The 25303-nt window shown below is 37.6% G+C and overlaps 1 protein-coding gene across 1 annotated transcript in view; it reads left to right on the forward strand.

The window, feature by feature from the left end:
• Positions 1-25303, forward strand: part of LOC129495519 (rho GTPase-activating protein 15) — a 617088-nt gene that overhangs the window by 540121 nt on the left and 51664 nt on the right. Inside the window, exon 13 of the mRNA XM_055303107.1 lies at positions 16894-16999. Coding sequence (XP_055159082.1) covers positions 16894-16999 — 106 coding nt within the window. The remainder of the gene's footprint in view (positions 1-16893; positions 17000-25303) is intronic.

Here is a 25303-nt window from a genome sequence, read left to right on the forward strand (position 1 = left end):
TTTACTTTGAAATGATATTAATCAAATATGGGGGCTGACTTTGCGCCCATCCCAACTCACTTTAAGTCACATGACCAATTACACGAGGGTGAGTATGTCTGGTCATCTGGAAGGCAGAGAGGAATCAAAAGACGTTTCTAAGATTAACCATCAGGGGGCCCTCTTAAATATTATAGATACACTGGCTTCCTTGCATTCCAAATTAGAGGTCCTTAAAATCTAAAACCAACTTTGAATAAAATTTTAACCAAAAAATTTAATTTTTGTGTGTCCAGCAAGTTCCACGTTCAGAATATTTAACTTTTGGTTCTTTGTGTTTCTGCTTATGAGTTAGGCCCATGGGGTGCCTGCATGGCTCCATCGATTAAGCATCTGCCTTCCGCTCAGGTCATGATCTCATGGTCCCAGTATCAAGTCCCACATTGGGCTCCCTGCTCCATGGGGAGTCTGCTTTTCCCTCACCCTCTCCCCCTACCTCTCCCTCTGCTTGGGTTCTCTCTCACTCTCTCTCAAATAAATAAATAAAATCTTAAAAAAAAAAAAAGAACTATGCCTCAACTATTGATGCTAACTAGGAAGTATAATTTCTCACTATGGATGTAAGGAGAACTGAAGAACTGAGTCAATTAACTGGATAATTCAATCAACAGATATTAACTGGGAATCTAATATGTACAGAAAAATTGGGGCAAAAGCAGAGTTTAAGAATATAAATTAGATGGCTACTACCTCATTCTTTGACTTACAAGTAGAGAAAGCTTTAATGAATATAGTTTCCAAAAGAGAAGAGAAATTGTGTTGACTTACAGGGGTAGGGTATGGGAATTAAACATGTACCTCAGCATAGGATGAATATCAGCTTATTTTTTTCACTTAGAAATATTACCATGAAGTCTCATCCTTGAACTAGCGCTATGTTTGTAGGTTTTATTTTCCATTCTTCAGAGGTTCAGTCTAATAAGCAATATAATACCCTAAGAAATGATTTGATGGAGGAAGAATCAGAGATTAAAATATGGAACCAAAATATATTTACATGCAAGGCCCCTCAGGATGAGCCATCTTTCTTCAAGTTGGAAATAAGTAGTCCCGTGACCTGTGGCACTTGTGCCTTCTGTCCTCTCCGTGCAAACACCCTACTACACCCAACATTTTGAGCCATGAGAAGGAAACATCACACTCAGACTTTGCTTTCTTGATTCTGGACTGTATTCACGAGGAAAAAGATTAACTGCAGCAGAAATACCCAGAAGAAAGTCTAGTACATTATTTTCCTAGATATGGTTTCATCTGTGAAAATAGCATATCGTCTTTCAAACCTTTCAAACGACGAAAGGTTATCATCTGTACCAACAGAGAATTATTTTTATTATCAAGATAGCATATATTCATTATGGAAAATTTGGAAAATGCATTTTGAAAATGAGAGGCAATCATCCATACTCCTGTTAGTCAAAGAGAACTCAATGGTTAATATTTTGATATGCTTTCTACTAGTCTTTTTAATTAACTGCTTAGTGAAGATATATAATTATCTGGGATCTAAGCAATTGTACAAATACATTTTAAAATATCTCTTCTAACAGATTACAAAAATAATAAGTATTTATTGAGGCTAAGTAAAAAGAAGAAAATTAAAATTGCTTTAAATTTCATCACCATATTTTAGGGTATTTCCTTTTGACCTATTTGCCTGGCATTTTTGAGGCTAACTTGAACAGAAAAGTAAAAAGAAGAAAATTAAAATCACTCTAAATTTCATTTACCGTATTTTGGGGTATTTCCTTTTGACTTTGCTTAGCATTTTTCTCTCTAGCTTACTTAATTCTTAAAACATACGTAACATTGGAAAATTCATATACAATTCCTATTATTGCTTGATTTTTTTTCAGTCTTTATCACTTTAACGATCCCCAGACTCAGTTTTTTCAACACAATTATTATAGACACAAAGCATGTTTACCAAAGAATCATAGCAAGGGGAGTAAACACTCTGCTCTTCTCTGAAGCTTTGCTTTTTAAGAGGGGAAGAAAAGTCTTGTTTAGTAACTCTCCAGTGCAATGTTAATAATGGTGTTTGCTAGCAAGTGCCAGAACTGAATAGCACCAGAACCATTTTAAATGGTCATCATATGTCCCCAAAGCGTTCACCTGAACTGTAAGAGAGGACCCCTCTTGGTCTGAGAATGAAATCAAAGCCAAAGAGAAATAATCAAATGGTGCCTTCTGAGTTTTGGGTCCAAACCAAATAGATACTTACTTTTGTTTATAATGTCTCTATTTTTGAGTTACAAAATTTGATTCATCACTCAGTAGGCTTATATAAGCCTTCCAGTAAACTTTTCGAGAAAGCAGTGCTATTATAAATCTCCGCATGGATGAGAATGTCTTTCTGTTGTTTTAACATGCAAAAGATAATATGAGTGTGCACACAGTTTGGGACCACAATTTTCCCCCCCTATAAACAGTAGATACCGCTTTGTTTTACTTTAGAATTAAGGGAAATAAGTCTTGGGAAAGCCTGGATATTTACTTATTTTGTCTTCTTTTTGTTCGAATATTTGTAGGATTATACTTGATCTTTATCACTTCAAAGTTTTGCCAAAATACATCAAGATAGTGTCTATACTCAGTAGTGGTTTCTTAGAATCTGGCCATCATTTTAAATACTGAGCTAGTTTTTTATTCACAGAATTTTAAAAGAAATTTTGTCCTTGATTGTTGTATATTTTTCAAATGTTCTGGTTTCTCCCTCAAGTATACTTATAAATCATAGACAATCTCTCAATTCTCTAACTTCCAACATGTCTTTTTCCTATCATTTTTTTTTTTTTTTTTGTCTCCACATTCTGGGGAAGCTTCTCTAGTTTGTCATCCGTATCACCGACCTAATTTTTCTGCAATAAAAAAAAATTCTTTTGCATTTTTAGCTTTCCACACTGTCTTTCTTCACTATCTATCTCATCATCTTATCCTAGTATTTTTCCATTATACACTATTGTCTTCTTATGGTCTGCTGCTTCTCTTTTTGTTAGAATTCTTGATGTTTCAAATTCTATTGAAGATGCTAAATAGTTTCCTTTTTGTCTCCTGGACATTGTGAAAGTTCTGCTCTTCTGAGCATTGTTCTCTTATCTGAAATGAGTGTTCTTAAAGGTCATGCATTGTTGTAAATTTTGTTGTGTTTACTCATCTCAAAGGTGGAAATGCAACCAATACTTGCGCATCCTGCCTTTTACCTTCTGTTTCAGTTTGAGTCAAATCTTTGTCTTGGAGCTATACCAAGACAACAAATTGATAATCATAGCTCTTACATTAAATCTTACCTAGCATATTTAGTATCTGATGGCCCTGCCATCCTGATATTGAACCCCCCCACACACTATATTCCTTAACTCGCTACATTCTAAAAGATGAAAAACATAAATAAAACATTAGAATTCCAAGAATTGATTCCTAACAGAATTTTCACCAGTCTCTGTCCCTCCTATGTTTTACATTCGGGACCACAGTTTCTATTGTGATACGTGCCATTATTAGAGTATCCTTTCTGCCTTCCATCCTCAAACTCCTCAGTTCTCTTTGAAAACTGCTATCTCCAAATTACTACGGGCGGGGGGGGGGGGATAAAAGAAGTCCTGATCAAACTCAGAAGGGGAGAGGACTCGTGAGAAGGAAAGAAGGAAAACATTCACACTACTCAATAGCATTAGCTTTGTAGAAAAGAAAGTGCTAGGGGGCGCCTGGATGGCTCAGTTGGTTGAAAATCTGGCTTTGATCTCAGCTCAGGTCTTGATCTCAGGGCCATGAGTTCAAGCCCTACACTGGGCTCCATGCTGGGCGTGGAGTAAAAAAAAAAAAAAAAAAAAAAAAAGAAAGAAAGAAAGAAAGAAAGAAAGAAAAGAGTGCTGTCCAGTGTTTTAGGTTGGCATAAAAATCTGAAAATTTCAACTGAAATCCCACAGTTGAATAAAGATAAGGATCTTTCTGTTTCCAGAAAGTCAAGCTCTCTGAGTCAATAGCACCATAGCGCAGGTGGTCCCACCCCTGCGCTAATTTTTCCAATTATATTCAATCCGCCTTGAAGGAAATTATTCTTAATTCTTTGACACCATGTTGATCATCAGTTTCTGTTTATTGTAAGAATTCTAGTCTATTTTCTTTGTATTCAAACATAGTTAGTGACAGGTTTCGAGAGGTGGTTAGGTGTTAGCAACGAGATGCCACTTTAAAAACCAAAAGTCAAGATTTGCATCACCTTTTTTTAGAGGACATCACATTGAAAGTTTGCATTCAAATTATCCCTTGGAGTGTGACCTCTGCCTATGACTTCTTTACATTTGCGTCTTTACCTGGAAATGGTAACAGGCCTGAGAGGAGGATATTATTTTTAGTCCTGCCACTTGCAAGGCCCTTTGAACTTCTAAGAAGATGCTTAGAATCACAAAATGTAAATCAATCATTTATCATAACGATAGATTTCAAAGTATTATATTTCCATTTGGGGAATTTTTTTTTCATTATCTAAATTACACCTTGGTTCTTTATAAAAAGAATCTTGGAGTTTACATCATAGGAAAAAAAAAAGTTTCTATTGGCTTGAATTGCCAGTAAGGTGGTGTGTGAATGGCCTCAAGTTATACATTTGCAGAGGAAATATCATCCAGATGCTCAAGTCTTAGTTTCTTGGCAGACAACTAGGAACCACATCGAAACTGAGTCTAAAATCTTTAACAAAGGAATTCCACATTCTCTTACCTTTAGAACGGACATTAATTAAGAGAAACAGTCATATCCCCTGTGATCAGAGTTTAACTACTATTAATCAGAGTTCACCACACAATTAACACTTTGAACTGATTAGCAAATGGAAATCATAGCAAGAAATTTTGAGGTTAGATTAGCAAGTGGACAGATTCTCTTACCCAACTCACTGTACCTCATCTTTTAAAAGAAAAAAAATTAAGCACTCCAGTCATAACGAACTGGGCAGATTTTGTTTTTGGTGAGGTGTTTGCCGTTACATATTGCACATAATGTATGGCACTGTTAGGGGGAAAAAATTGGAGTCAAAGTGGCTGGAAAGTTAGGTCTGCTCTGTAGCACTGTGAGATTGTTGACATCTGCCGAGGTTGGAGCGCTCAGTAAGCAGGAAATGGGGTGTCACTCTGAGTGGTAGTTTACCATTATCCTGGCATCCTAATGAAGTGTCTGCAGTGCACAGAGCTTCTGGATGGCATCTTAACGCACGGCTAAGCAAAAGCACTTCTCTCCCTGTCACTGTCATCCATCTGCCTGCACCCTACTGTAGCCAATGGGATGGAACCATGCTACAATGTGCTATAAGCCATTTAGAGTTGCACATTGCATAATCAGTCCCATCAAATATGTAAAAAATGGCTATTATTGGTTATTTTCCTCAAACTCTGGCACCTGGAGTTTGATACATTAAAGTTAAACTTTCCGAGTGCTGTTTATGCTATTAATTCCACTTTCCCCCTACTATCTAAATGGGAATGAGTTGCATCCTCATTGTCTTAAGTCCTGTTAATGGACTGAAAGAGTTGTATGAATATTCATTAAAAAAAACTTCACTGTACATCACACTTGGTGATTTCATCAATTTACAATATAATGGAATGGTCATTTTTCTTTGAGATAACCATTTTTAAGAAAAGGACAAAAAAAATAAATCAAGTTGAATCCCAGATTGGTTGCTTTCATCTTCGAGCACATTATTTAGTTTGCAGTGATTGTTTGGGGTCTTTCAATAGCTCTCTTTAAAGACACAGTGCATTTCATCAAGTGCGTGTACATTTTTAAGCTAGTTTTGTCCAAACTGATGATTCATTTTGGTGCTTTAATATTACCTCCGGTGAAATTCACATGCAGTGGAAGGGGAACTGTCTGTTATTAGGTGGCGTAAGTATAGTAAGGTGTGTGTAATTCTCCAGAAACTTCTGGAGGGTTCGTGTAGCGTCCTCCAGACATGGCCCGCAAGGCAGCTGGGCCCTCATGGCAAGAACTGAAGTAGTGAGATGTCCACAGAGTTGAGAAGGAGCTTTCTGTAATAGGCGGGTGCAACAGGAATCTGCCAAATTAGAGGTGTGTGTGTGGGGGGGTGGGGGTTGGGGTTGGATAAACAAGAGGCCATCACACAATTCGGTTGCATCAGGAATTTTTTTTCACAGACATTAAAACTATGGTAAACATAACAGCGGGGAGGCTTGCACTGCAGCACAGTGGGAAGCTTAAAGCGCCTGCCCGCCTGTGCCTGGCTCCAACCACTGCTAGAAGTCTCCGACTTTCATTAGCACTCAACTGATTCACCCAGATTCCCCAGAAAAGGAGAAAAATCCAAGCAGCCAAGCCCCTGGCTAATTATTGTAAAAGCTCCCAGGTTACAGGATTTTGGAAGCAATAATGGCAGGAAAATGTTGAACCAGAACAAAAGAGTCCCCCTGAAATAGAAGAAGCAAGAGCTGGGTTTGTTGTTTGTCTGTTTGTTTTAAATCGGTGTAGCCTTTGATTTGATTGGTAAGGCAGTGTGTGGGAATACTGGACCACCCCTTTACAATGAAATTTTAGGTGACTGAGCCAAAGCGTGTGCCACTCATTTTGAGCAGTAAAAAGTACAGGTTCATCTCACAAATGACCTTCCCCAACCCACCCCCCGCCTGCAAGTGGCACCCGAATGTATGCAAGCGTATCTCACAGGTCCCTGAAACAGAAACTGTTTCCTCTGGAAGAAATTTGTAATAATTCAAAAATCAATGTCTAGCCCAATGTAACCAGGGCGGCAAACTAATGCACATCACTGCAAAATACTGCACATCAGGCTAAAGTTTTTATGCCACCCCTTAACAAATGGAGTCATTTGAGGAAAAAAAATACCGTTTTTATCAAAGGGACAGTGGTCTGCTGTTGATATCCATAAACATTTAAAATGGTGCTTTTTTTTTTAATGGAGTGATAGGTGTTTATTTTTGCTAAATCCAGCCTTGGGAATCTGGTTTCTTCAATCATATCCCCCCAGCTGCTGTCAGCATTACAGCACATCGGCTTTCCTTCATGTGCGAATATTTCTCCAGACTCATTTGCAAAAGAGTCGAAGCAATATTAAAACACCACATCCAAACCTCCTTTAAACACACAAAGAAATGGGAAAACACATCAGAACTAGACCATTGAGAAAATCCTCCTTTCAAATTTACTGTTTGCTTCACATGCTAGTATAAAATATCCCACAAAGTCCCGTTTGTGATCCATTTGAAACAATCTTGATTTGCTTAAATTGTCACATTCTTCTTGCACATTTCTTCCTAAATGCAAAAATGGCAAGGACTTCTCCTCCCTCTTCATTATAAAAGTGCAGAATTTCTAGCTTGTTTATTCCTAATGGAACACTTGAGAAAGAAGAAAATATATAAATATCTCTTTCAGAAGATTAGTTGTCTCAATCTTTTTAAAAGAGAGGATTTGCTCATTTCTTCCCCCATGGTAAACAACTTGGGCTTTTCATTGTAATTTTCCATTGTCAAATTAATGCATTTCACTTTGCCAACTTGGTCCCATGGTTCTAAAACATTGTACCTTTTAATATCCTTATTTCTTCTGTAAAATATATTAATGTGTATCATTAGGACATAGACAAGGATAGAACCTAAGCATCTTTTTAAACAGATTTGTTGGAGTTGGAGGAAACTTCTACTCCACTGTCACTTAGTAAAAACAAAGTCTGAAAAAAACTTGCAATCCAACAAAATAAAAGTATATTTTATTCCCCATGAGACCACAGTTCCAAGCTAAGGATTTCAAGAAAGAAATGGTGTGTTTTTGAGGCTCTCAAATCAAGCATCAGAAATTTTGTTTGATCTACTGGTAAATATTCTATTGACAAGGTCAGGAACAGAGAAAGTCTGGCCGCCAAGACAGAAAAGAGAATAAGCATTTAAAACAACAACAAAAACAACAATAGTCGAGTTTATCAACTTCAATTTCTAAAAGTACTATGCAGTCCCTTTACAGAATGTGGAGGAAAATCCCCTAACTATAATGAAAGTATGTCCCGATGTTCACCTACCACATATATAGTTCTTCAAAAATTATATTAAGGATATTAATGAAAAAATGGCTAATATTTTCAAGAAACTATAAAGAGAGAGAAAGAGAGAGATGGAGAGCAAAGCAAGCTGTGGCAAAAAACCTGGGCTCAGCAGCTTTCTGGGGGAAATGGTGAAATGTGACTATGTGATTTATAATGAGAAAAGGTATCTACAACATACAATTTTCTACCTAGCTGCAAATAATAATTCATAGTGATGTCCCTTCCAGATAAAAGACCTTTGCTATGTAGGACCCATGTGGTAAAATGATCATGATAAATGTCAGACCAGTGCAGGTAACGGCTTTACAAACCATTAAGATTAGCTGGCTCTTTTTTCCGATGATAACAGTAACCATGCTGTGACTCTATGTGGTAATAATATCTCAGTCCTGATAAATGCCAGAGCCAGGCAGAGGTGTTTATCATTCCCAGTTCAGAAATGCTGACTAAAGTTACCACATGTTGCCTGTTTTTCTTCTTTTACAATAGTCTCACAATTAAAAAAAAAAAAAAAGCTGAATCATAAAATTATTTTATTCCCTATTTCTTAAAGGATTTTGACGCTTGTGGCTATTAACTCTCTCCTGTTCTTGGTGTCACTGCATGGCCAAGTCAGATGGGCTGGCTGAGAAAACAGTTCACCATACTAACCACTCTCTCCTTTTCAGAAGTCTTCTGCTCAAAATGAATAGTTACGGATATGCTTTTAAATATATATAGATATCTGTTAAATATATATATATTTGATCTAAAATACTGGGGAAATATTTCTTAATTCATATTTTATTTAATTGTGTGACAAGTCCTAGTTGTTTTTAAAAGTGAGATTTTTTTAAATCCCCTATAAATTGAATTTACCTACCAATGGAAAGTGGTAGACACATATTCAAAACTTCAAGTCTAGAAAATATTTGTAGGATTTCTACCCTTAAGAAAGTACACAAAGATAATGCTTAATATAAATAGCTACTTGAATACTTGAAAAGGATTACTGGTTTATGATTAGAAAGGTGTCAAATGACTCAAAATGGTAACCCGTGTGTGTGTGTGTGTGTGTGTGTGTGTGTGTGTGTGTGTTTAAAGCTTGTAAAAGCAGATATGCTTGAATAAGTATAGTTTAAAGAAAATTCTCACAGGAGAACTGAATTTCAAAGAAATAAACTAGTGAGCTTTATTTTCTCAGCACAGACTATTGCCTGAGGATGAATTAGTATCATTTGTAAGTTACAGAAATATACTTGGCCACCATGACACCTCCAAAATTACTTTGGAAATAAGAAATTCTAGGGAGGACAATACAATCATGCTTTTCCCATAAAGATTGCTACTGGAGTGTCAGCCATTGCTTTAGTCTTCAATTCAGACAAAGAGGGGCGATGCTGCAAAACTGAGGAAGGGGTGTTTAAGAGATAGCATTAGATTGGTGAATTTTAGGAAATGCTTCATCCCAAAACTGGTTGCGCAAAAGCAATAATACCCTTTATTAAAAATAACTATTAAAACTTCAGTACTTTTTCCAAAATATTCCTCCTTCAATATGAGGGCAATGCACCTGAAGTCCCTAGAATAACATAGATATAGTCACATGGGAAGAAAAAGGGGGGTTTTATTACTTTTCTGAATGCATTTGGAGGAATGTTAAGAATATATAAAGAAGTCAAGAATAATCATTCTAAGGCCTTCAGAAAGTGACTAAATAAAATTTTACATTCATTGACTTAGTATTAAATACATTTCTCAGTCATTTGAATTTTTTTGGTTTAATGAGCTGACACATCAGAAGCATTTTAACAATCAATGTAGAGAATCCCTTCAGCCAGAAGAAACATAAACTTCACTGATACCTATATTATGGTATGTCTTAAATTTAATGACATATTTTGTATTGTATCTGCCCCCATGGATTGTCAAATGAGACAGGAGACAGGGATCAACGTTGTATCTGCCAGTGATTGCGCATAGCTCCTAATTAATATTTTTTCTTTAACCATGTATGTATTCAATACTCTAAAAAAATTATTTAAGAACTAGGTTTTTTTTTTCATTTCCTAATTAATTTCTTAAATTTTCTAATTGTTCATTGCCAGAGAGTAGGAGTAGAAGTGGAAAGAATTTGAGGTTGCCCTTAACAAGATTAGTCTTGCTCCTAACAGCATGCTCTGGATGGCCTGCCTCTTCCTGAACAGGGACAAGAAATGGCCTCTAGAAATGACGCTAGCCATTATGCTGAAGCTTTCCCTACAGGTTAGGGAATCCATGGACTTATGGCAATCAATTGACCTAAGTATTTTCATTACTGACATTTATTAGCTATGGTGAGTTATTTCATCTTTAAAACTCTTCCTAAAAGCCTTCTTTATTCAAAAATCACACAAATATTATTATCTCCTAGAAGGAGAAACTGAATACAAGTGTACCAGTAAGGCGATTCATTCTAATTCTCAGGTGATCCACGCTAGAGAAAGAAAGAGTTCTTACCTGAGTCAGGTAGATTCAGTTCCTACTGTGTCCTTCCCGTCCTGCAAATCACACACCTCTGTTATCAATCTGAGCTGTTTTGACATAGATTATCAACACCTAAAGTCAAATTTACTAGGAATCTGCAGGCATTGAGAATGTGCATTCCTTTTAATTAAATATAAAAGAAGTCTTTTCTGGTTTAGAGGGGCATTGGAGTGGGGTGCGTGAAATCTTGACAAATTGTGAATTACCAACCACAGATTAAACTGAAGACCGTGGTTATTCCCAGTTTATGATATAATGACACTTCTATTTATGATGCATTATACCTACTTTTGAATTATGACCAAACACTCATTGATAATGGACAATCTTCTATGTATATACAAAGCTATCACATGTTGTGGGCTGTTCTTGTTTATAGGAAAGGGTACTGAAGATTAAAATTTATGGCTTCATATGATTTCGGAAACAGCCTTGAACTACGAGCAATCATGTTCCAGAGCCGATAGAGAGGATGATTCAAAAGAAAGATCTTAATGTGAAGTGGACTTACATTTAATGAACACTCACTATCTGTGCATTGATGTGCACTGAAACGTTCAATTCTACAAACAGTCTTAGGAGATATGGGCTTTTTGGCATTTTTAAGGCATAGGAAACATTAAGAGTTCAAGCAACACATCGTAGGTTGCCCCAAATCAAATTAGCAGAACAAGAATTCTCACCTAGTTCTTTCAGACTCCTTCATGATATATGAATTCTCTTAATTCATAACATGAGTTTAAAATATATCTCTATTTGTACCTACTTATGTGTCCTGAATTTGCCCCCAGTTGTTTCTCCCTAAAGTAAATGTAAGTTATTTAAAGAAATGTATCAGGCAAATGTCATGACTTGGATGATTCCTCAACATCTAACTCCAGTTTTATAATTAAAGGCATACTCTCAATGATTTGTACTCAGCTGCAGGGTACGATAACAAATAAAGTGTTATCTGAAGATACTCACTTCTCCTATAAGCCAGGGCAGTCTGACCTAAATTCTGAAATGGTCATGATACAAAAAAAGCATAAATTGACTAGAAACTCAATTGTTTTCTTTCAAATATGGCCCTACTGTATATGTGACTACCATTTTTTTTCATACAGGATGCGTTATACATTCCAGAATAACATTCAGAAGCAAAACAGCTGTGATAATGCTGATCTTTTTAAAACAAAGGGATGCAGTTGTCCTTTAAGAATTACAGATAAATAAAATGAATGGTACTACCAATATATTGGCTGCTGAGAGCATTTGGTCTCTTCTTCCACTGGGTGAATCTACATAACAATGAAGAATTAATTTTGGAATATGATTTAACATGCGGCTATAAATAAGTTAAGAATAATAAATGTGTGGATGATAAGGCCAGAAAAGTGTCCAGGGGTCATCAGATCCAGAGTACTGCACTACAAAGAACTCTTTCTATCCTTGTACAACTTTATCTTATCTCTTTGCAGAAAGGCATTTGGTTGTAAATGTCCTTGTTTTAGTAGCAACATTTCATGCAGATGAATGTAAATGTAACTATCGTAAACTATATTTTAAGAAAAATGTGCCCTTAAAACCATGAATCAGTGCAAAACTATAAAGCTATATCCTTATCATAACATTATAGGTTATTTCACATCATGTAAGAGCTGTTACTTCTTGAAGTAGCCTGGAGTTGTTTATGAAGAAGCTCATTTACAACAAAGTTTGGTATAGTTTGAGAATCTGGGGCCAGGTGAGTAAAGAATCAGCATTAGGAAGATCGTTTACTATCTTAACATATAAATGCATATTACAGGTATTTTTACATCGACATTCTTTGCCATCCAATAGTGGTAAGCCTGAAGCACTACAGAAAGATTTTGTGCTCAGAGATGAGGTTATGTTCACAGCTTAGAGACTGGCAAGGCAGTTGGGATATGGATGGAGCACTAAAACAAATGTATTAAAAAGCATAAACTATATACAAAAATAAGTCATAAGGGAACAGGTTTAGGAATAAATGTGAGAGAAAGGGAGAATTATGGAGTTTCTCATTATTGGAAAGATTTTGTGTAAGTCTCACAATTTACCTAAGAGATTCTCCAATTCTCTGTAAGGAAGAAATTCTCCCCCTCCCGGAAGTCATAGTGTAAAAAAGTCAGAGATATCTCAGAGTCTTCTCAAAACTCTCAATACTTCATAATAATGAGAAACCATATGCTGAAGGAGAAATATTAATAGAAAATGCTGTCTTTCAGATGCTCACTGAATCAATTGAAGACAGTTGACACATCTTTAGTAAGCTGTATACGAATCTTAGCTCATTAACCAGTCCTGTATTATGTATGCGGATTCCAATTCCTCATCTGACACATCAATAAACCAGATCTGAAAAGGTGTCATTTCGGTTTTAATATATCCAATTGTATTTTTAGATGTTCCTCCACTTAGAAGTGTTTGTGTTACTTCCTGATTTTACAAGCTATGGAAGAATGGGTGTGGTAATGATTTGAATGGGAAACCACTGCTTTCCTATAACCTTTTCAAAGATTTTGTTCTGATTACGTTGTAAGGAAAGTAAATTTCTCTTCCTTAGCATTATTTCAGCTCTCTCTAAACCATCAGTTCCCCCTTTAGTCCCCAAATAGAACTTCACCACAAACTTGTGTGTACCACTACTCAATTGCACAATTTCTTAAGTACGTGTGAAACTAGAGAGGGAGAGAAAAAATATTTTTATAAAGAGCCTTCATGTACAATGTTTCTTATAGGCAGATATGGGAACCACCATACACTTTTATAAGGATTCTTAAATGTAACTGAACTGCTCGCCTATCGGATCATCAGTCTCTGGTGATCACAAAGTGTCTATCTAGTGTATTGTGAAATGTCAGGCCACCAGAGCAATTGTACTGTCACCAACTGACACCAACTCAGTTCAAGTATCGACAACTGCATTTGGAATGGTCACTGCAACCAGAAAGAATGCTTATTGCTAAAAATAAAAGGTGACCCAGACCTAGCCTGGGCCTCAAAAAAGGGAGGGTGAGAAAAGGTGTGAATGTTTATAGAGTACTTACTTTTTACTGGTCACTGTGTGAGGTATACTATCTACTATCTTGTTTAATCCCTGAAACTGGCCTTTTAGATATTATTCAAAGAAAGTGGGAAATTTGTCCAAGGCCACATAGTTAATAAAAAACTGTTACAGAACTCAAACCAAGGGCTATGAATTCCAGTCCATGCTCATGTCTTTCGTTCATTCGCTACTTCTTTCTTCATCCACCTAACCCGGTATATGCCGGTATAATAGCTGCCTAGCTTTACAGGAAAACTTCCAGCTAAATGGGAGAACTTAACAGGCATTCAACCCATAGAAATGCCATGTGTAACATCATGTGGATAGAATGTCCTAAGTGCAAGGCAACACAGTCTCGAGAGAGAGAATTCACTCTGTCTGGGGAATTTCATAGTTCTTTCACTTAGTGGTGAAACAAACTTAGTAGTTTTTTTTTTTTTTTCCAAACTTAGTAGTTTTAATTTCTGTGCAAGCACCATGGCAATGACCTTGCATTAACTGAGCAATCCCCAATCTTTCTTCTTAAACCTGAGAAATATGTTCCCTAAAACTGAGGTTTGCTGGATGTAGCCATTTAGACCACTCTCCACTTATCATTTCTCCAACTTAATTTATGGCTACTACTTCTGTAATCCCCGGTGTCAACTTTTCGGAGTTTTCCCTTTTTTGGAAGCTCTGGCATTGACCTGACCATTACAGGTGAGAGATTGCAGTGAAACTAGAAAGATTTCCTCTCTCTTCTCCCAACATCATCTTTATTGCTTGAACCAAGTAGTTCACTCCCAGGTAAATTGTACTACTAGCATCGTGCCAAACCATGCAGAATGTATCCACCTTGTGAATGCAGACATGTACGCATATGTATTTGTATATGTCTATGCGTATATGTGTGTGGATTTATATATAATCATGGGTGTGTGGTATTAGCTTCAGGTGACTAGAACGGGGTATCCAAGTATTCCTAAGAGCTTTGCCCTGGACATACTATGCCAATTTCCCTCTCATCTTTATTGAGTCGTTTTACTTATTTTTCTGAGTTTGTTACATCCCATAAGATCCAAATGGTCCTATGAAGCATCACATTGTCTTACCATCATTAAGCTACAAAGGGGCTCTCTATCCTTTTGGCAGAAAGATTTTATCTGCCGTCTGCTATGATGTTGCAACTGGCTTTTCTTTTTCTTTCTTTCTCTTTCTTTCTTTCTTTCTTTCTTTCTTTCTTTCTTTCTTTCTTTTTTAATTTCTCTCTTTCCCTCCCTTTGTCTCTTTCATTTGCAGTTGTCCAATCCATATTATGTTGGAACTCTTCTAAGAATAACTGCAATTTTGAAAGCTCAACTGTGGGAGGCATTATTTATAGGCCTTTGTGGTTTTGGGAGGAAGAAGAAAAGTTTCCAAGGCAGAGTTCTACTAGGAAGATTGCCCCCCACTCCACTTTAGCCAAATACCATCTTTTGCAGGATATTTTCCTATAATTCCTTATTAGAAGTTTCTTTGCAACAGTGTATTTAAAAACTATCATTTTCTGAACCAACTCTTCCTTACCTCACTATATAAAGTTTATATACCTAATAATGGGTGATAATGAATTGGGCTTTGGAGAGCACATTGTATTAGGAATTGTGTTTGGTTTTAGTATCAGAGACTCGTCTTCAAAGGCTTTGGTACGCACGAGCTGGTTTTCTTACGTTAAACGAACTCAGAGAGACAGTAAAGGACTGGTCTGACTGCCCCACAGATTCAGGGAGGCTCCTTTTAGCTGTGTGTTCCACTCCACATCCAAATGGATGATACACCATTCCATCTACATTCTGAGGAGCAGAAAGGTAAAAAGGCTAAAAAAGCGAAATCAGCTCCCTGCACATGGCCTCACCAGAAGTTCCATCCATCACTTTGACTAAAGTTTCTGTGGCAGGATGTGATCACACGGTCACATGTGAAACTAGAGGAGAAGAGAATGAATATTGGGTGAATGTGTACCTAACGTATTACCCACCTATATCGCCTTTTCCAACAGTGACCTCTTAAGGATCACCAGGAGTTCTGTGTTAGAGGTTAGAGATAGGATATAGAAAGGAAAGGTACCTGAGTCAGTGTATATCAAGTGTTTAAGTTCAATAAATAATTACAGTTCCAAATCCTGGTTAAAATTATGGTGAGATGAATTCTCTAGGTGCTAAGTAAATCAATTCTTATTATGCAATCCATGCCCATAAAGGAAACAAAATGAGGGAAAGCAATCTATGTGGTATGTAGTTTTAAACAACTTCCTATTTTTTTACATGTATATGACTAGGTATTATGCTTTCAATTTTTATTTTTTGCACTTTCTTATTTTATAGCAAAAGCAAAATGTGTTAGGGAGAAAAGATAGCACAGAGTAATAAAGAAGATTATTTCCCCTCCACAAAATCAAGTGAACAATAGAATATTGGTAATTGAATCACGCTGTGTGTCCTCAACTGTTCGTTTCCTATTGCTGCTATAACAAATTATCACAAACTCAGTGGCTTCAGACAACACTAATTTATTATCTTACATTCCTGGAGGTCAGAAGTCTGAAATCATCTTCACTGGGCAGAAATCGAGGTGTAGACCTGTGCTCCTTCTGGGGGCTCTCTTTCCTTGCCTCTTCCAGTTATTAGAGGCTGTCTTCACTCCTTAGCCCATAGCCCTTCGTCACATAGCCATTTATCCTTCTGCTTCCATTGCCACATCATCTTTTCTCTCTGACTCTGATCTTCCTGCTTTTCTCTTAACCACCTTTGTGATTATACTGTCCCCACTCAGATAATCCAGAATAATCTCCCTATTGCAGAGTCTCTAATTGAATCACATCAGCAAAGTCCCTTTGGCCATAGAAGGCAACATACTTGCAGGTTTCAGAGATTAGGGCATGGACATCTTTGGAAAGCCATTCTTCATCCTACCACATCTTATAAAATAGTAAAGCATTTATAAAACTGCTTCAATACCTGATCTTAACAAGAGGATTATGTCAAAGCCATACTATTGCTGCTTCATATTACTATGATCTACATCAGAGCCAAAATAAAGAAACTCCATGATAATGATGTTGAATACACTGATTCTCTTCGGCTACTGATTAGGACTTTAAGTTGTTAAGTCTTTGTCCAAAATTCTCCTAAGAAAATGCCCTCTTGCATTTAGGAAATCTCATTCTTTTCTAACATTCCTTTTATTTGTTAAACTTTTTTTTTTTTTTCAGAAAAGCAAGACTATAACACAAGAATTGAAACTATAAAGTCTCTTGTGCAAAAACTCCCTCCACCAAATCGTGACACCATGAAAATCCTGTTTGGACATCTAACTAAGTAAGTTGAAAGAGTTTTTGGTTGTATCATCATATTCTCATTTCTTACTTAAGCAGTATTTAACTTCAAATCTCTATGACAAGATTTTCCAAAAGTATGTATCTCAAATTTTCCCCTTAGCCAATCTAAGTCTTCCTACAGAAGCTGGAGAATGTACAAGAGGTAGGAAGGAGAACCTACAAAAGGAACTTCTAAAATAATTTATTTTTCCTGGTCTTTTCAACGAGTAGATATTTGCTGATTCATTGACATAACCTGACCCAGAGCCCTGGGATGGATTGTCTTTACTTCATTATCTAGTATAATGGGAAGAGCATGAAATAATTCAGACATGAGTGCAGAACATAGCCTCATCGTGTACAAAGTGCTATGACCACAAATAAGTTACTTACACTGTCTAAAATCAATTTGCTCGTTTGTAAAACGTTGATTCAGATTGGTAAGGTGCCATCCATGTAAAAAGCTAAGGGAAGAGTATGAAGGCAGAGAAAAAGTACGTGAAAAGACACAGAAGCCAACAGAGCTTGATGTATCTGAAAAACAGAAAGCAGGCCGGGATGCTAGAGCTTAACGAACTAAGGGGGTGGTGGTGGTAGGAGGTAAGGTCATAGTGGCAGACTGACTGGCGTCAGATCACATAGGTTCTTGTGGGCCTCAGTGAGAGATTTGGATTGTATTCTAAGTACAATTATCAACCATAAAGAGTGCTGAATTGAGGGAGTATAAAAGATCACTCTGACCCATGGAGAGAACAGACTGCAAAATGGAAGCAGGGAGACCACCAGCCATGGAAGTCCAGACAGGAGGTAATGATAGCTTACGTGAAGTCCTTAAAGACATATATTGGCTATGGGTCAGGGTGGATCTGCTGCTGGTCAGAGTGCAGATGAAAAAGGAAAGGAGAAATCAAGTGTGCGTCATCGGGTTTGGGCTTAGGCAAGTGAACAAATGGTAGTACTTACACAGATGGGTTGAATCGGAAGAGCGGACTGGAAAGCTCCATTTTGGACATGTTAAGTTCAAAATGACTGTTACTCATTTGCTCTCTTAACACCTTCTTCAGATAAAGCAGAGTGCACTACAAATAATGAGGTTTTAGCTTTCACCATATACCTATAGTAATGTTGAAGCCTGATAGAGTGTCAAACAGATCGGACAGTTTGTTTTTGTGAGATTAAATCTCCTTAATCACCTATTCCTTGGGTGATTATTGAACTAATCCTGTAAATTCAATACATGTAATTGCACACACACACAAAATTTAACCAACAGTGGTGCATATAGATTAATAAATGAAATTTGCCTACTGGTTACTCTGAGCCTTCTGAGCAGAAGTAACCAACGTTTTTGTGTATATGTGTATACGCACATAAACATATGTGTATATGATTATTATTGCATTACAGTTTATCATACTGTACATTTAGTTCTGAAGTATTTTGCAAAATACTTCATGGAAAGTCTCCCATTTCATTAGACAGATTTATGTGATTCTCTCTAATGATGACATAGTATTCCACAGTATGGATAGTCCATAATTCGCTTAATCAGTCACTGCATTAGGGAACATACTTAATCTAATCCATTATATAAGTTTCTTTCTTATTTTACCCCAGAGGAGAACCTGTGCCAAAGTTCATACCATTCCTTATTGCTCAAATGTCCCTTCTTATCACCTCCCCATACTGGCTATCATAGGAAACCCAGTGTGGCTTAGTGAAAGGATATTGGGCTTTAAAGAAATAGAGAGAGAGCTCTAGAGTCAAATACTTGTTCTATACTTTACTCCTCTTATGATCTCAAGAACATAAAACTGGATTAAATAATATCAGCCATAGCTTGTGGTCATGAGAATTAAATGAGATAATGCATGTATGTAAAATGCCTGGCTGGAGGTAAACATTCCTCAAATGTAAATTCTTTTCCCTTAGGATTCAGACATATCATGAAAGGGGTTTCAAGTTTCAAGTAAATACTGGAGTGCTTATGCCAGTAACTTTAACTGGACAAAGTCATAAAACAAATGGAAAAGTATACTATTTAATGCTATGCAATACCTAGTCTTGGAGACCTTGAGAAATATCCATTACTCAATCTCAATTATTCCTTTTGTTCCCCCCAACTGAAACGAACAGCTAGAGAAAGAAAAAAAAAAATAGTGTCCGCTAAATCCTCCTTTAAAACAAAATAGAAACACAGAGAAAATCCATCCAATTGAAAACCTCAGAAGGATGAGAATCCTCCCCATTTCTACCACACCATCCCATTATTATATCACTTTCACAGCATTCACCTTGTAAGACTTTTCATTATAAATGGAGAGAAGAGTGTGATTTGCTAGTCACCAACCTTTCTTGAGTGGTGTGACCATATTCCACCCTGTACTGATTTATAAACGAGGTTTAATTAAGCACAAGTGTGTGTACATGATTATATCTTGTTAATCATTTTTTGCTAAGTTTTTGTTAAACAGCCAATCGTGGCATGTCATGAAAGCCTGAGAAGACTAAATAAGAAGATTGTTTAGCAGGGATTTAAAAATATTCATGTTTGAAAGAATCATTAGAATGTTTTCCTTAGTCTTGATGCATTTGGTAGTTCTTCAGAAAATCTACCGTCAACACTTGTATGTAGTGTTTATTTCAAATTGTTGCAAATATATATTTTTTGAAGTTTGTTTAGTGAGGGTCAGAGAATGTAATGAAGTGCCAAAAATTCCACTTGACCTATGTACTCTCTAGCTCTAGCAACAGAAGAGAACTCCATTTTTGCACAGCACTGAATTAAACATCCCCTTGAAAGCAGAGCAACTACCAACTGAGAGCGCTTAATACAGCACGATTGGACTACAGGGTGGATGCCAGTCTTGTCCGCAAAAGCCAGAAATTTTAAAGGGCTGTGATAACATTAAGTATAAGATTACACAATGGCTGCACCAGCTGAATAGTCTCAGAGTCCAGAGTCTTCATTCTTGATCTAACTCAAGGTCAAGTTCTATGCATCTGCTGTGATAGCATGAAACCAGAAATTCAGAATAAGCTATCATCTCAAAATGCCATCAACCAGAAACCTTTATTATGAGCCACTTTCACAAATTGACATTACAGTGATAAGTACTGTAAGGTCCCATAGTACCTTCTGAATCATCACATAAACGACAAGTTCTATCTCTGTAAAGTGTGTGTCCAGTGCATTTTCTTTTAGCCTGCTTCTTTGGAAAGGCAGGAAGACAAAGTGAAGAGGAAGTTAATGAGGAAGGAGGACCTGGAAAGATAAGGGTTAGTTGTTGATGGACAGTAGTCAGAGATTAAAAGCCAGGCAAAGGAGTTACATAAGCAATAGAGAACCATTGAAACTTTATCTATGGGACATTTATTTGCATGATGTGCTCAGAGTTTATGAAAAGCATCCAACACCAGAGGGTAGGGTGAACAAGATATAAGGAGAAAAGAACCCAGGAGGCTACATGGAAGTTGTAGTTGGATTAGAGTGATGAACATCAAGTGGAAATAAATAGCCTAAATCTTGAGAATTTTCAGAGGAAATTTCTAAACAATTTTTTTTTATTTCTCTCATTTCTTTATCCCCATATCCAGCCATCCATGGAGTTAAGTCTCAGGTTTCAATGTTGGGGATTGTGAAAAGAGTCCCTTGGACAGTGATAATAATGATGATAATAAAGCAAAAGAAGATATTGTGGAGAAGAGTTCACCCTTTACTCTATTTTGCAAATATAAATAGGGAGTTGAGGTTATTGAAAACTAATTAAATAGGATGAATCTCATTTTGTCAGATGTGTATTGAATCAAGCTTTTTATATGCTGCTAGTCAGAATGTACCAACCAGCATGGTGGGAAAGCCATATCTGTACTATAGCTCAAGAATAAAAAGCTTTCAAGTCTTCATGTCTTTTGGGCCAGTCATTGTAAGTCATGAGGGAGGCCTTTTATGTAGACAAAATTATTTATGCCAGCCATATTTGCACTGGTAGACACTTGGAAACAACCTAAGTGTCCAGTGACTGGGGAAGGTTTTACACAACATGATAAATGATATCAGCGTACTGAAATGTGGTTCATAGCTAATTGTTGTTGTTGTTTTTAAAGTCAGGGATACAATATCTTATATACTCCAAAAGAATCTAACTATAAATATGTGGAACATTTGTGCAACTGGATAAGACCAAAATTTTTGTTGAGATGTTAATGTTTCTTTCCTAGAGTTCCCCCCCCCCCACCATGTATTGCCATTGGTATAGAAGTATATTGGTATATTGGTATAAAAGGCAATATTGAGGTTAAGAAAACAGGTAAAGAGAGCAGATACTGGAGTTAGGCAGACCTGAATATGAGTCTTGGCTCTACCACTTATGGAAGATGTAACTTTGAACAACTCACTTTCATTTTCTCATCGGTAAACTGGGGATCATCACAGAACCTCTTTCTCTGGTGAGGGCTAAACGAATAGTTTTTTAAAGAGTCTCATACAGTACCTGTCACTTATCATATTCTAGATAAACATTCTACATCAACATGTATCTTTTTCATAGTGAGAGAAATAGAAGATAATTTTTAATGAAATGAATCTGGAACAGTTGCACAAGCTGGGTTGCCAAATATCCTGGCTTCCAGAAAATGTTTTGTCCCACCACAGAATCTTTTTGGAAAACCTAAGTCCCCACCGTGGCCTGACTCAGCCAGTTTCCCCTGGTCTCAGTGAGGCTGATTTCACCTGTTTGGCAAAACACATGACACCTCACACCAATCTCTTGTGAAGTGCCCAGACCAACTCCACCCTGTCCCTAACTCTCCATCAACTTGATCTGCATCTTGTCCCATGTTCTCAGATCAGACTCTTCTTCCCATCACAATGGTGGCTCGCTAAGATCATCTACTCTACCTTGACTCTTAGGCAGGTGGGAGGAGGTTGGAGATAGGGCACAGGTCTTCTGTGCTTCTTGTCCAGAGCCTTCCCTGTTACAGGAGTTTCCAAAGGAGAAATCTCTTGCCTCGTAGTCTTACTTATCAGAATGATTCTCACACTGAGAGTTTCCTGCCAGACAGCACAGCACACTGGCTTCGTGGGAGCCTGGTAAGTGAGATATGTTGAAGCCAGTAAGGCCTTATCTGGTGCCTCAAACACCCTGTGGAAACACTCCCAGAATCCCATCAGCTACATATCTACCTGACATGTAGCACTGATCTCTCAAAGTCCTGGCATTCCTGTTGCCATTACCATGAGTCAGGTGTTCTAGTGATCGCTGCAGTCTTCTCTCACACATTTATTTCCAGGATAAAAATAGTTACCTGAACCTCACAGAAAATTTAGGGCTAAATACAAAAGTATTTTGGCCAAGCCAAATTGAACTCATAAGCCAGATTACCTCTGTGGTGTGAATTTTGGAAGCCAAAACAATCTCAAATTTTTGAGTGGGGAGCACATGAAAGAACATTCAATCTCCAGGTAGGTGTACATTGTCCAGAGGAAGTCAAATGTCTGAGAAAAGAATGGCCATTAGACATGACGAATGACATCATAGCACTCAATGATTTTTCAAAAACATCTTTGGGAGAATATATTTGCTGCAGACTTGAGATGCAAGTAAATATTCTTATAGGAGACTCGCACTTGGTAAAATAGGTTGAGAAGAAAGCTACAAAATCTTCCCTTTTGCATCAACTCTGAGAAAATCGCCCAGCTGTTTGTAGAATTCCAAGGTGAAGGAATGATACGGCTGAAGAGACAAAGCTCATGGAAGCCTGCCAGTCGAATGCCTTCTTGAAAGGCGAAGCTGTTGAGCTGTGGCTATTTTGTGAGAGTAAACTGATATTTAAAGCTTCTCTGTGGTCTTCATGGGTGTTAAATAAAATATTCCACAAAAGCGTGTCAGAGGCAACTCAAATGATGACGACCCAGAAATGCAAGAGTTGTAGGAGGAAACACTGGTGAGGAAAGAATTCACCCATCCTGACTTTTTTAAAATGGTACTGCCAGCATGTCTGATATTTGGAGGGGGAAAAAATGACACACGGCTAAAGAATGAACTGGAAAGCCCATGAGCTCTTGCCCTTCTCTCTGGTCTTCAAGAGCAATGCTGGTGAAGCTCTGCGCCTCCCGTCAGGCCTCCGACTGCGCAGCTCTGGTGTGCTTTGGAGCAGGCTGTGTTTTTCTGTGCTGTCTTCTGGCACTCCACCCTTTTTCTGTACACTTTGGTCGCTCACCCAACCATAATACCTGATAGCCAACGACTTGCAGGCCATGGGTATTTTTCCTGGAAAATGAGGAACCTGTACAAATTGTTATTTTCTTTTTTCTCTCTTTTTTTTCTACCCCCCCCCTTTTTTTTTCCTGAGGGACAAGGGCTGCAAGTAGTTTGAAATAAGCCAGAAGCTTAATAGCTCCTTTGCTTGTGTATTTGAAATGGCACCCTAATCACTTTGAAGAGCTAATGTACTTCCTATGGGCCTGAAATTTCTCAACTGGACTCCCGTGGCAGAATTTGGCCTGGTAGTTAAGAAAATTAATTACTCTGATCGTGAGGATGAAGCAATAGTTCCCAACTCCCTGTAGTAATCATTAAAATGTCATCTACTTAGGAGACATCTTGGCACAGGATTTATAAGGTTTGTGAGCTGGGGACTAAGGTTCAATGATCCTTCCAGTGGTGGATCCTTGTTTTGGAGGAAGGCTTTAGGAGATAAGGTTTTTAAGACAGCAGTGAAATTATTACTGTACATCTTTTAATTTAACATTTGAATGGTAACATTAGCCACTGAATAATAGGAAACAGCAAAACCTAAAATGATTACTGCCCATCTATGACTGTGTTCTCTGTGGTTAGTGGTTGGTCCACCTCACGGGGGTATTTCCTTCATAAGAGGTAATTTTTTTAAGTTTTAAGTCCCATCCTTCTCCACTGTGAATCTTGGCCTTTTACCTAATGGAAAGAAACAGGGATCTGGAATCAGAAGACATAGGCTCAAGTCCCAACCTCAGCCCTTAGAAACTGCAACATTAAGAAAACCTTTTAATGTCTTTAATCCTCCCTTTCGGTCATGTGTGAAAAAGGTCAAAAAAATTCACACTTACGAAAATGTCATCTGTGAAATCCTGTCTGTCCATTCTTTTTGGAAGTCTTAAATGAGTTCCCACTATATTCCAGGCACTGGACTGATTCGTAGGTTGGCCAGGTACAGCCTGCCCTTAAGCTACATATAACCCGCCACTTGTTTTTGTTAATAAAGTTTTATTGGAACACATACACACATGTTTATGTATAGCCAAAGGCTGCTTTCATGCAAGAGCCAGATAATTGTGACAAGTTGCACAGGAATAAAAATATTTACTATCTGACCCTTTACAGGAAAAGTTTGATGACCCCTCAACTCAATACTAGAGGCATAAAGAGGACTCCTATCCTCACTTCTCCTATGGTCTCCTGCCATAGATAAATTAGTAAACAATTGCCATAAATATGGTGCAAAATAGCCATGGTGACACTATGAGAGCACCAAACGGGAGCTGGAATTTAGCCTAGAGAAACCAAAGAATGCCTCCCAGAGGAGATGGCATGGGCTATCTTTGAAGATGTCAGTTTGGCAGACAGTAGGCCTGCTACAAGCAGGGCACTAAGTACGGAGACGTGTAGAGGAGGAGAACAGTGGTGTGGTGAAGAAATAGTGAATAAGAGATGTAGCAGAACATAAGCCCAGAATGTAGTGAACTAGAGCTAACTCATGAAAAACCTTTCGCAGGCTTTGTTGAGGAATTTGAAATTCATTCTGTAGACATTAGGTAAATCATGGAAGGGTCAGAAGCAGGGAGATTTCTAAAGATCACAGTCTTTAGAAGTGTGAAGGTTAGCCTGTAGGAGGGCAACCCTAGAGATAGCGAAACCAGTTGTGCAGGTCCAAGCTAGAGATCCCAAACTAGGGAGGTGACAGGAGGATGGATACAAGAGGCACAGAGGAGGTGGATTCAATGGGACATGCTCACCAAGGGTATGCAATAAGTTAGGAAGGGAGGATTCCCAGGTTTTGAACTAGCTGAGTGGTGATACCCTCAACCCACATAGAGGAAAAGCATATAATTAGAAGCATGAAAGAAGTTGAAAGCTTGGGGATGTGATGTGAGATTCTTTACACTTCATTAGCGAATTCCATTTGAGGATAAGCAATGTCTGTTGGGAATAAGGAAAGGTGATTGAGATCTAAGTATGAATTTGGGAGTCATCAGTTTAAAGATGGTAATGGGGTAAGGTCATGAATAACCCCAAGGGACAGAGTGAAGCCAGAAGAGTACTGA

The sequence above is a fragment of the Nyctereutes procyonoides genome, unplaced genomic scaffold, assembly GCF_905146905.1.
Source record: "Nyctereutes procyonoides isolate TBG_1078 unplaced genomic scaffold, NYPRO_anot_genome, whole genome shotgun sequence".
Classification (NCBI taxonomy): domain Eukaryota; kingdom Metazoa; phylum Chordata; class Mammalia; order Carnivora; family Canidae; genus Nyctereutes; species Nyctereutes procyonoides.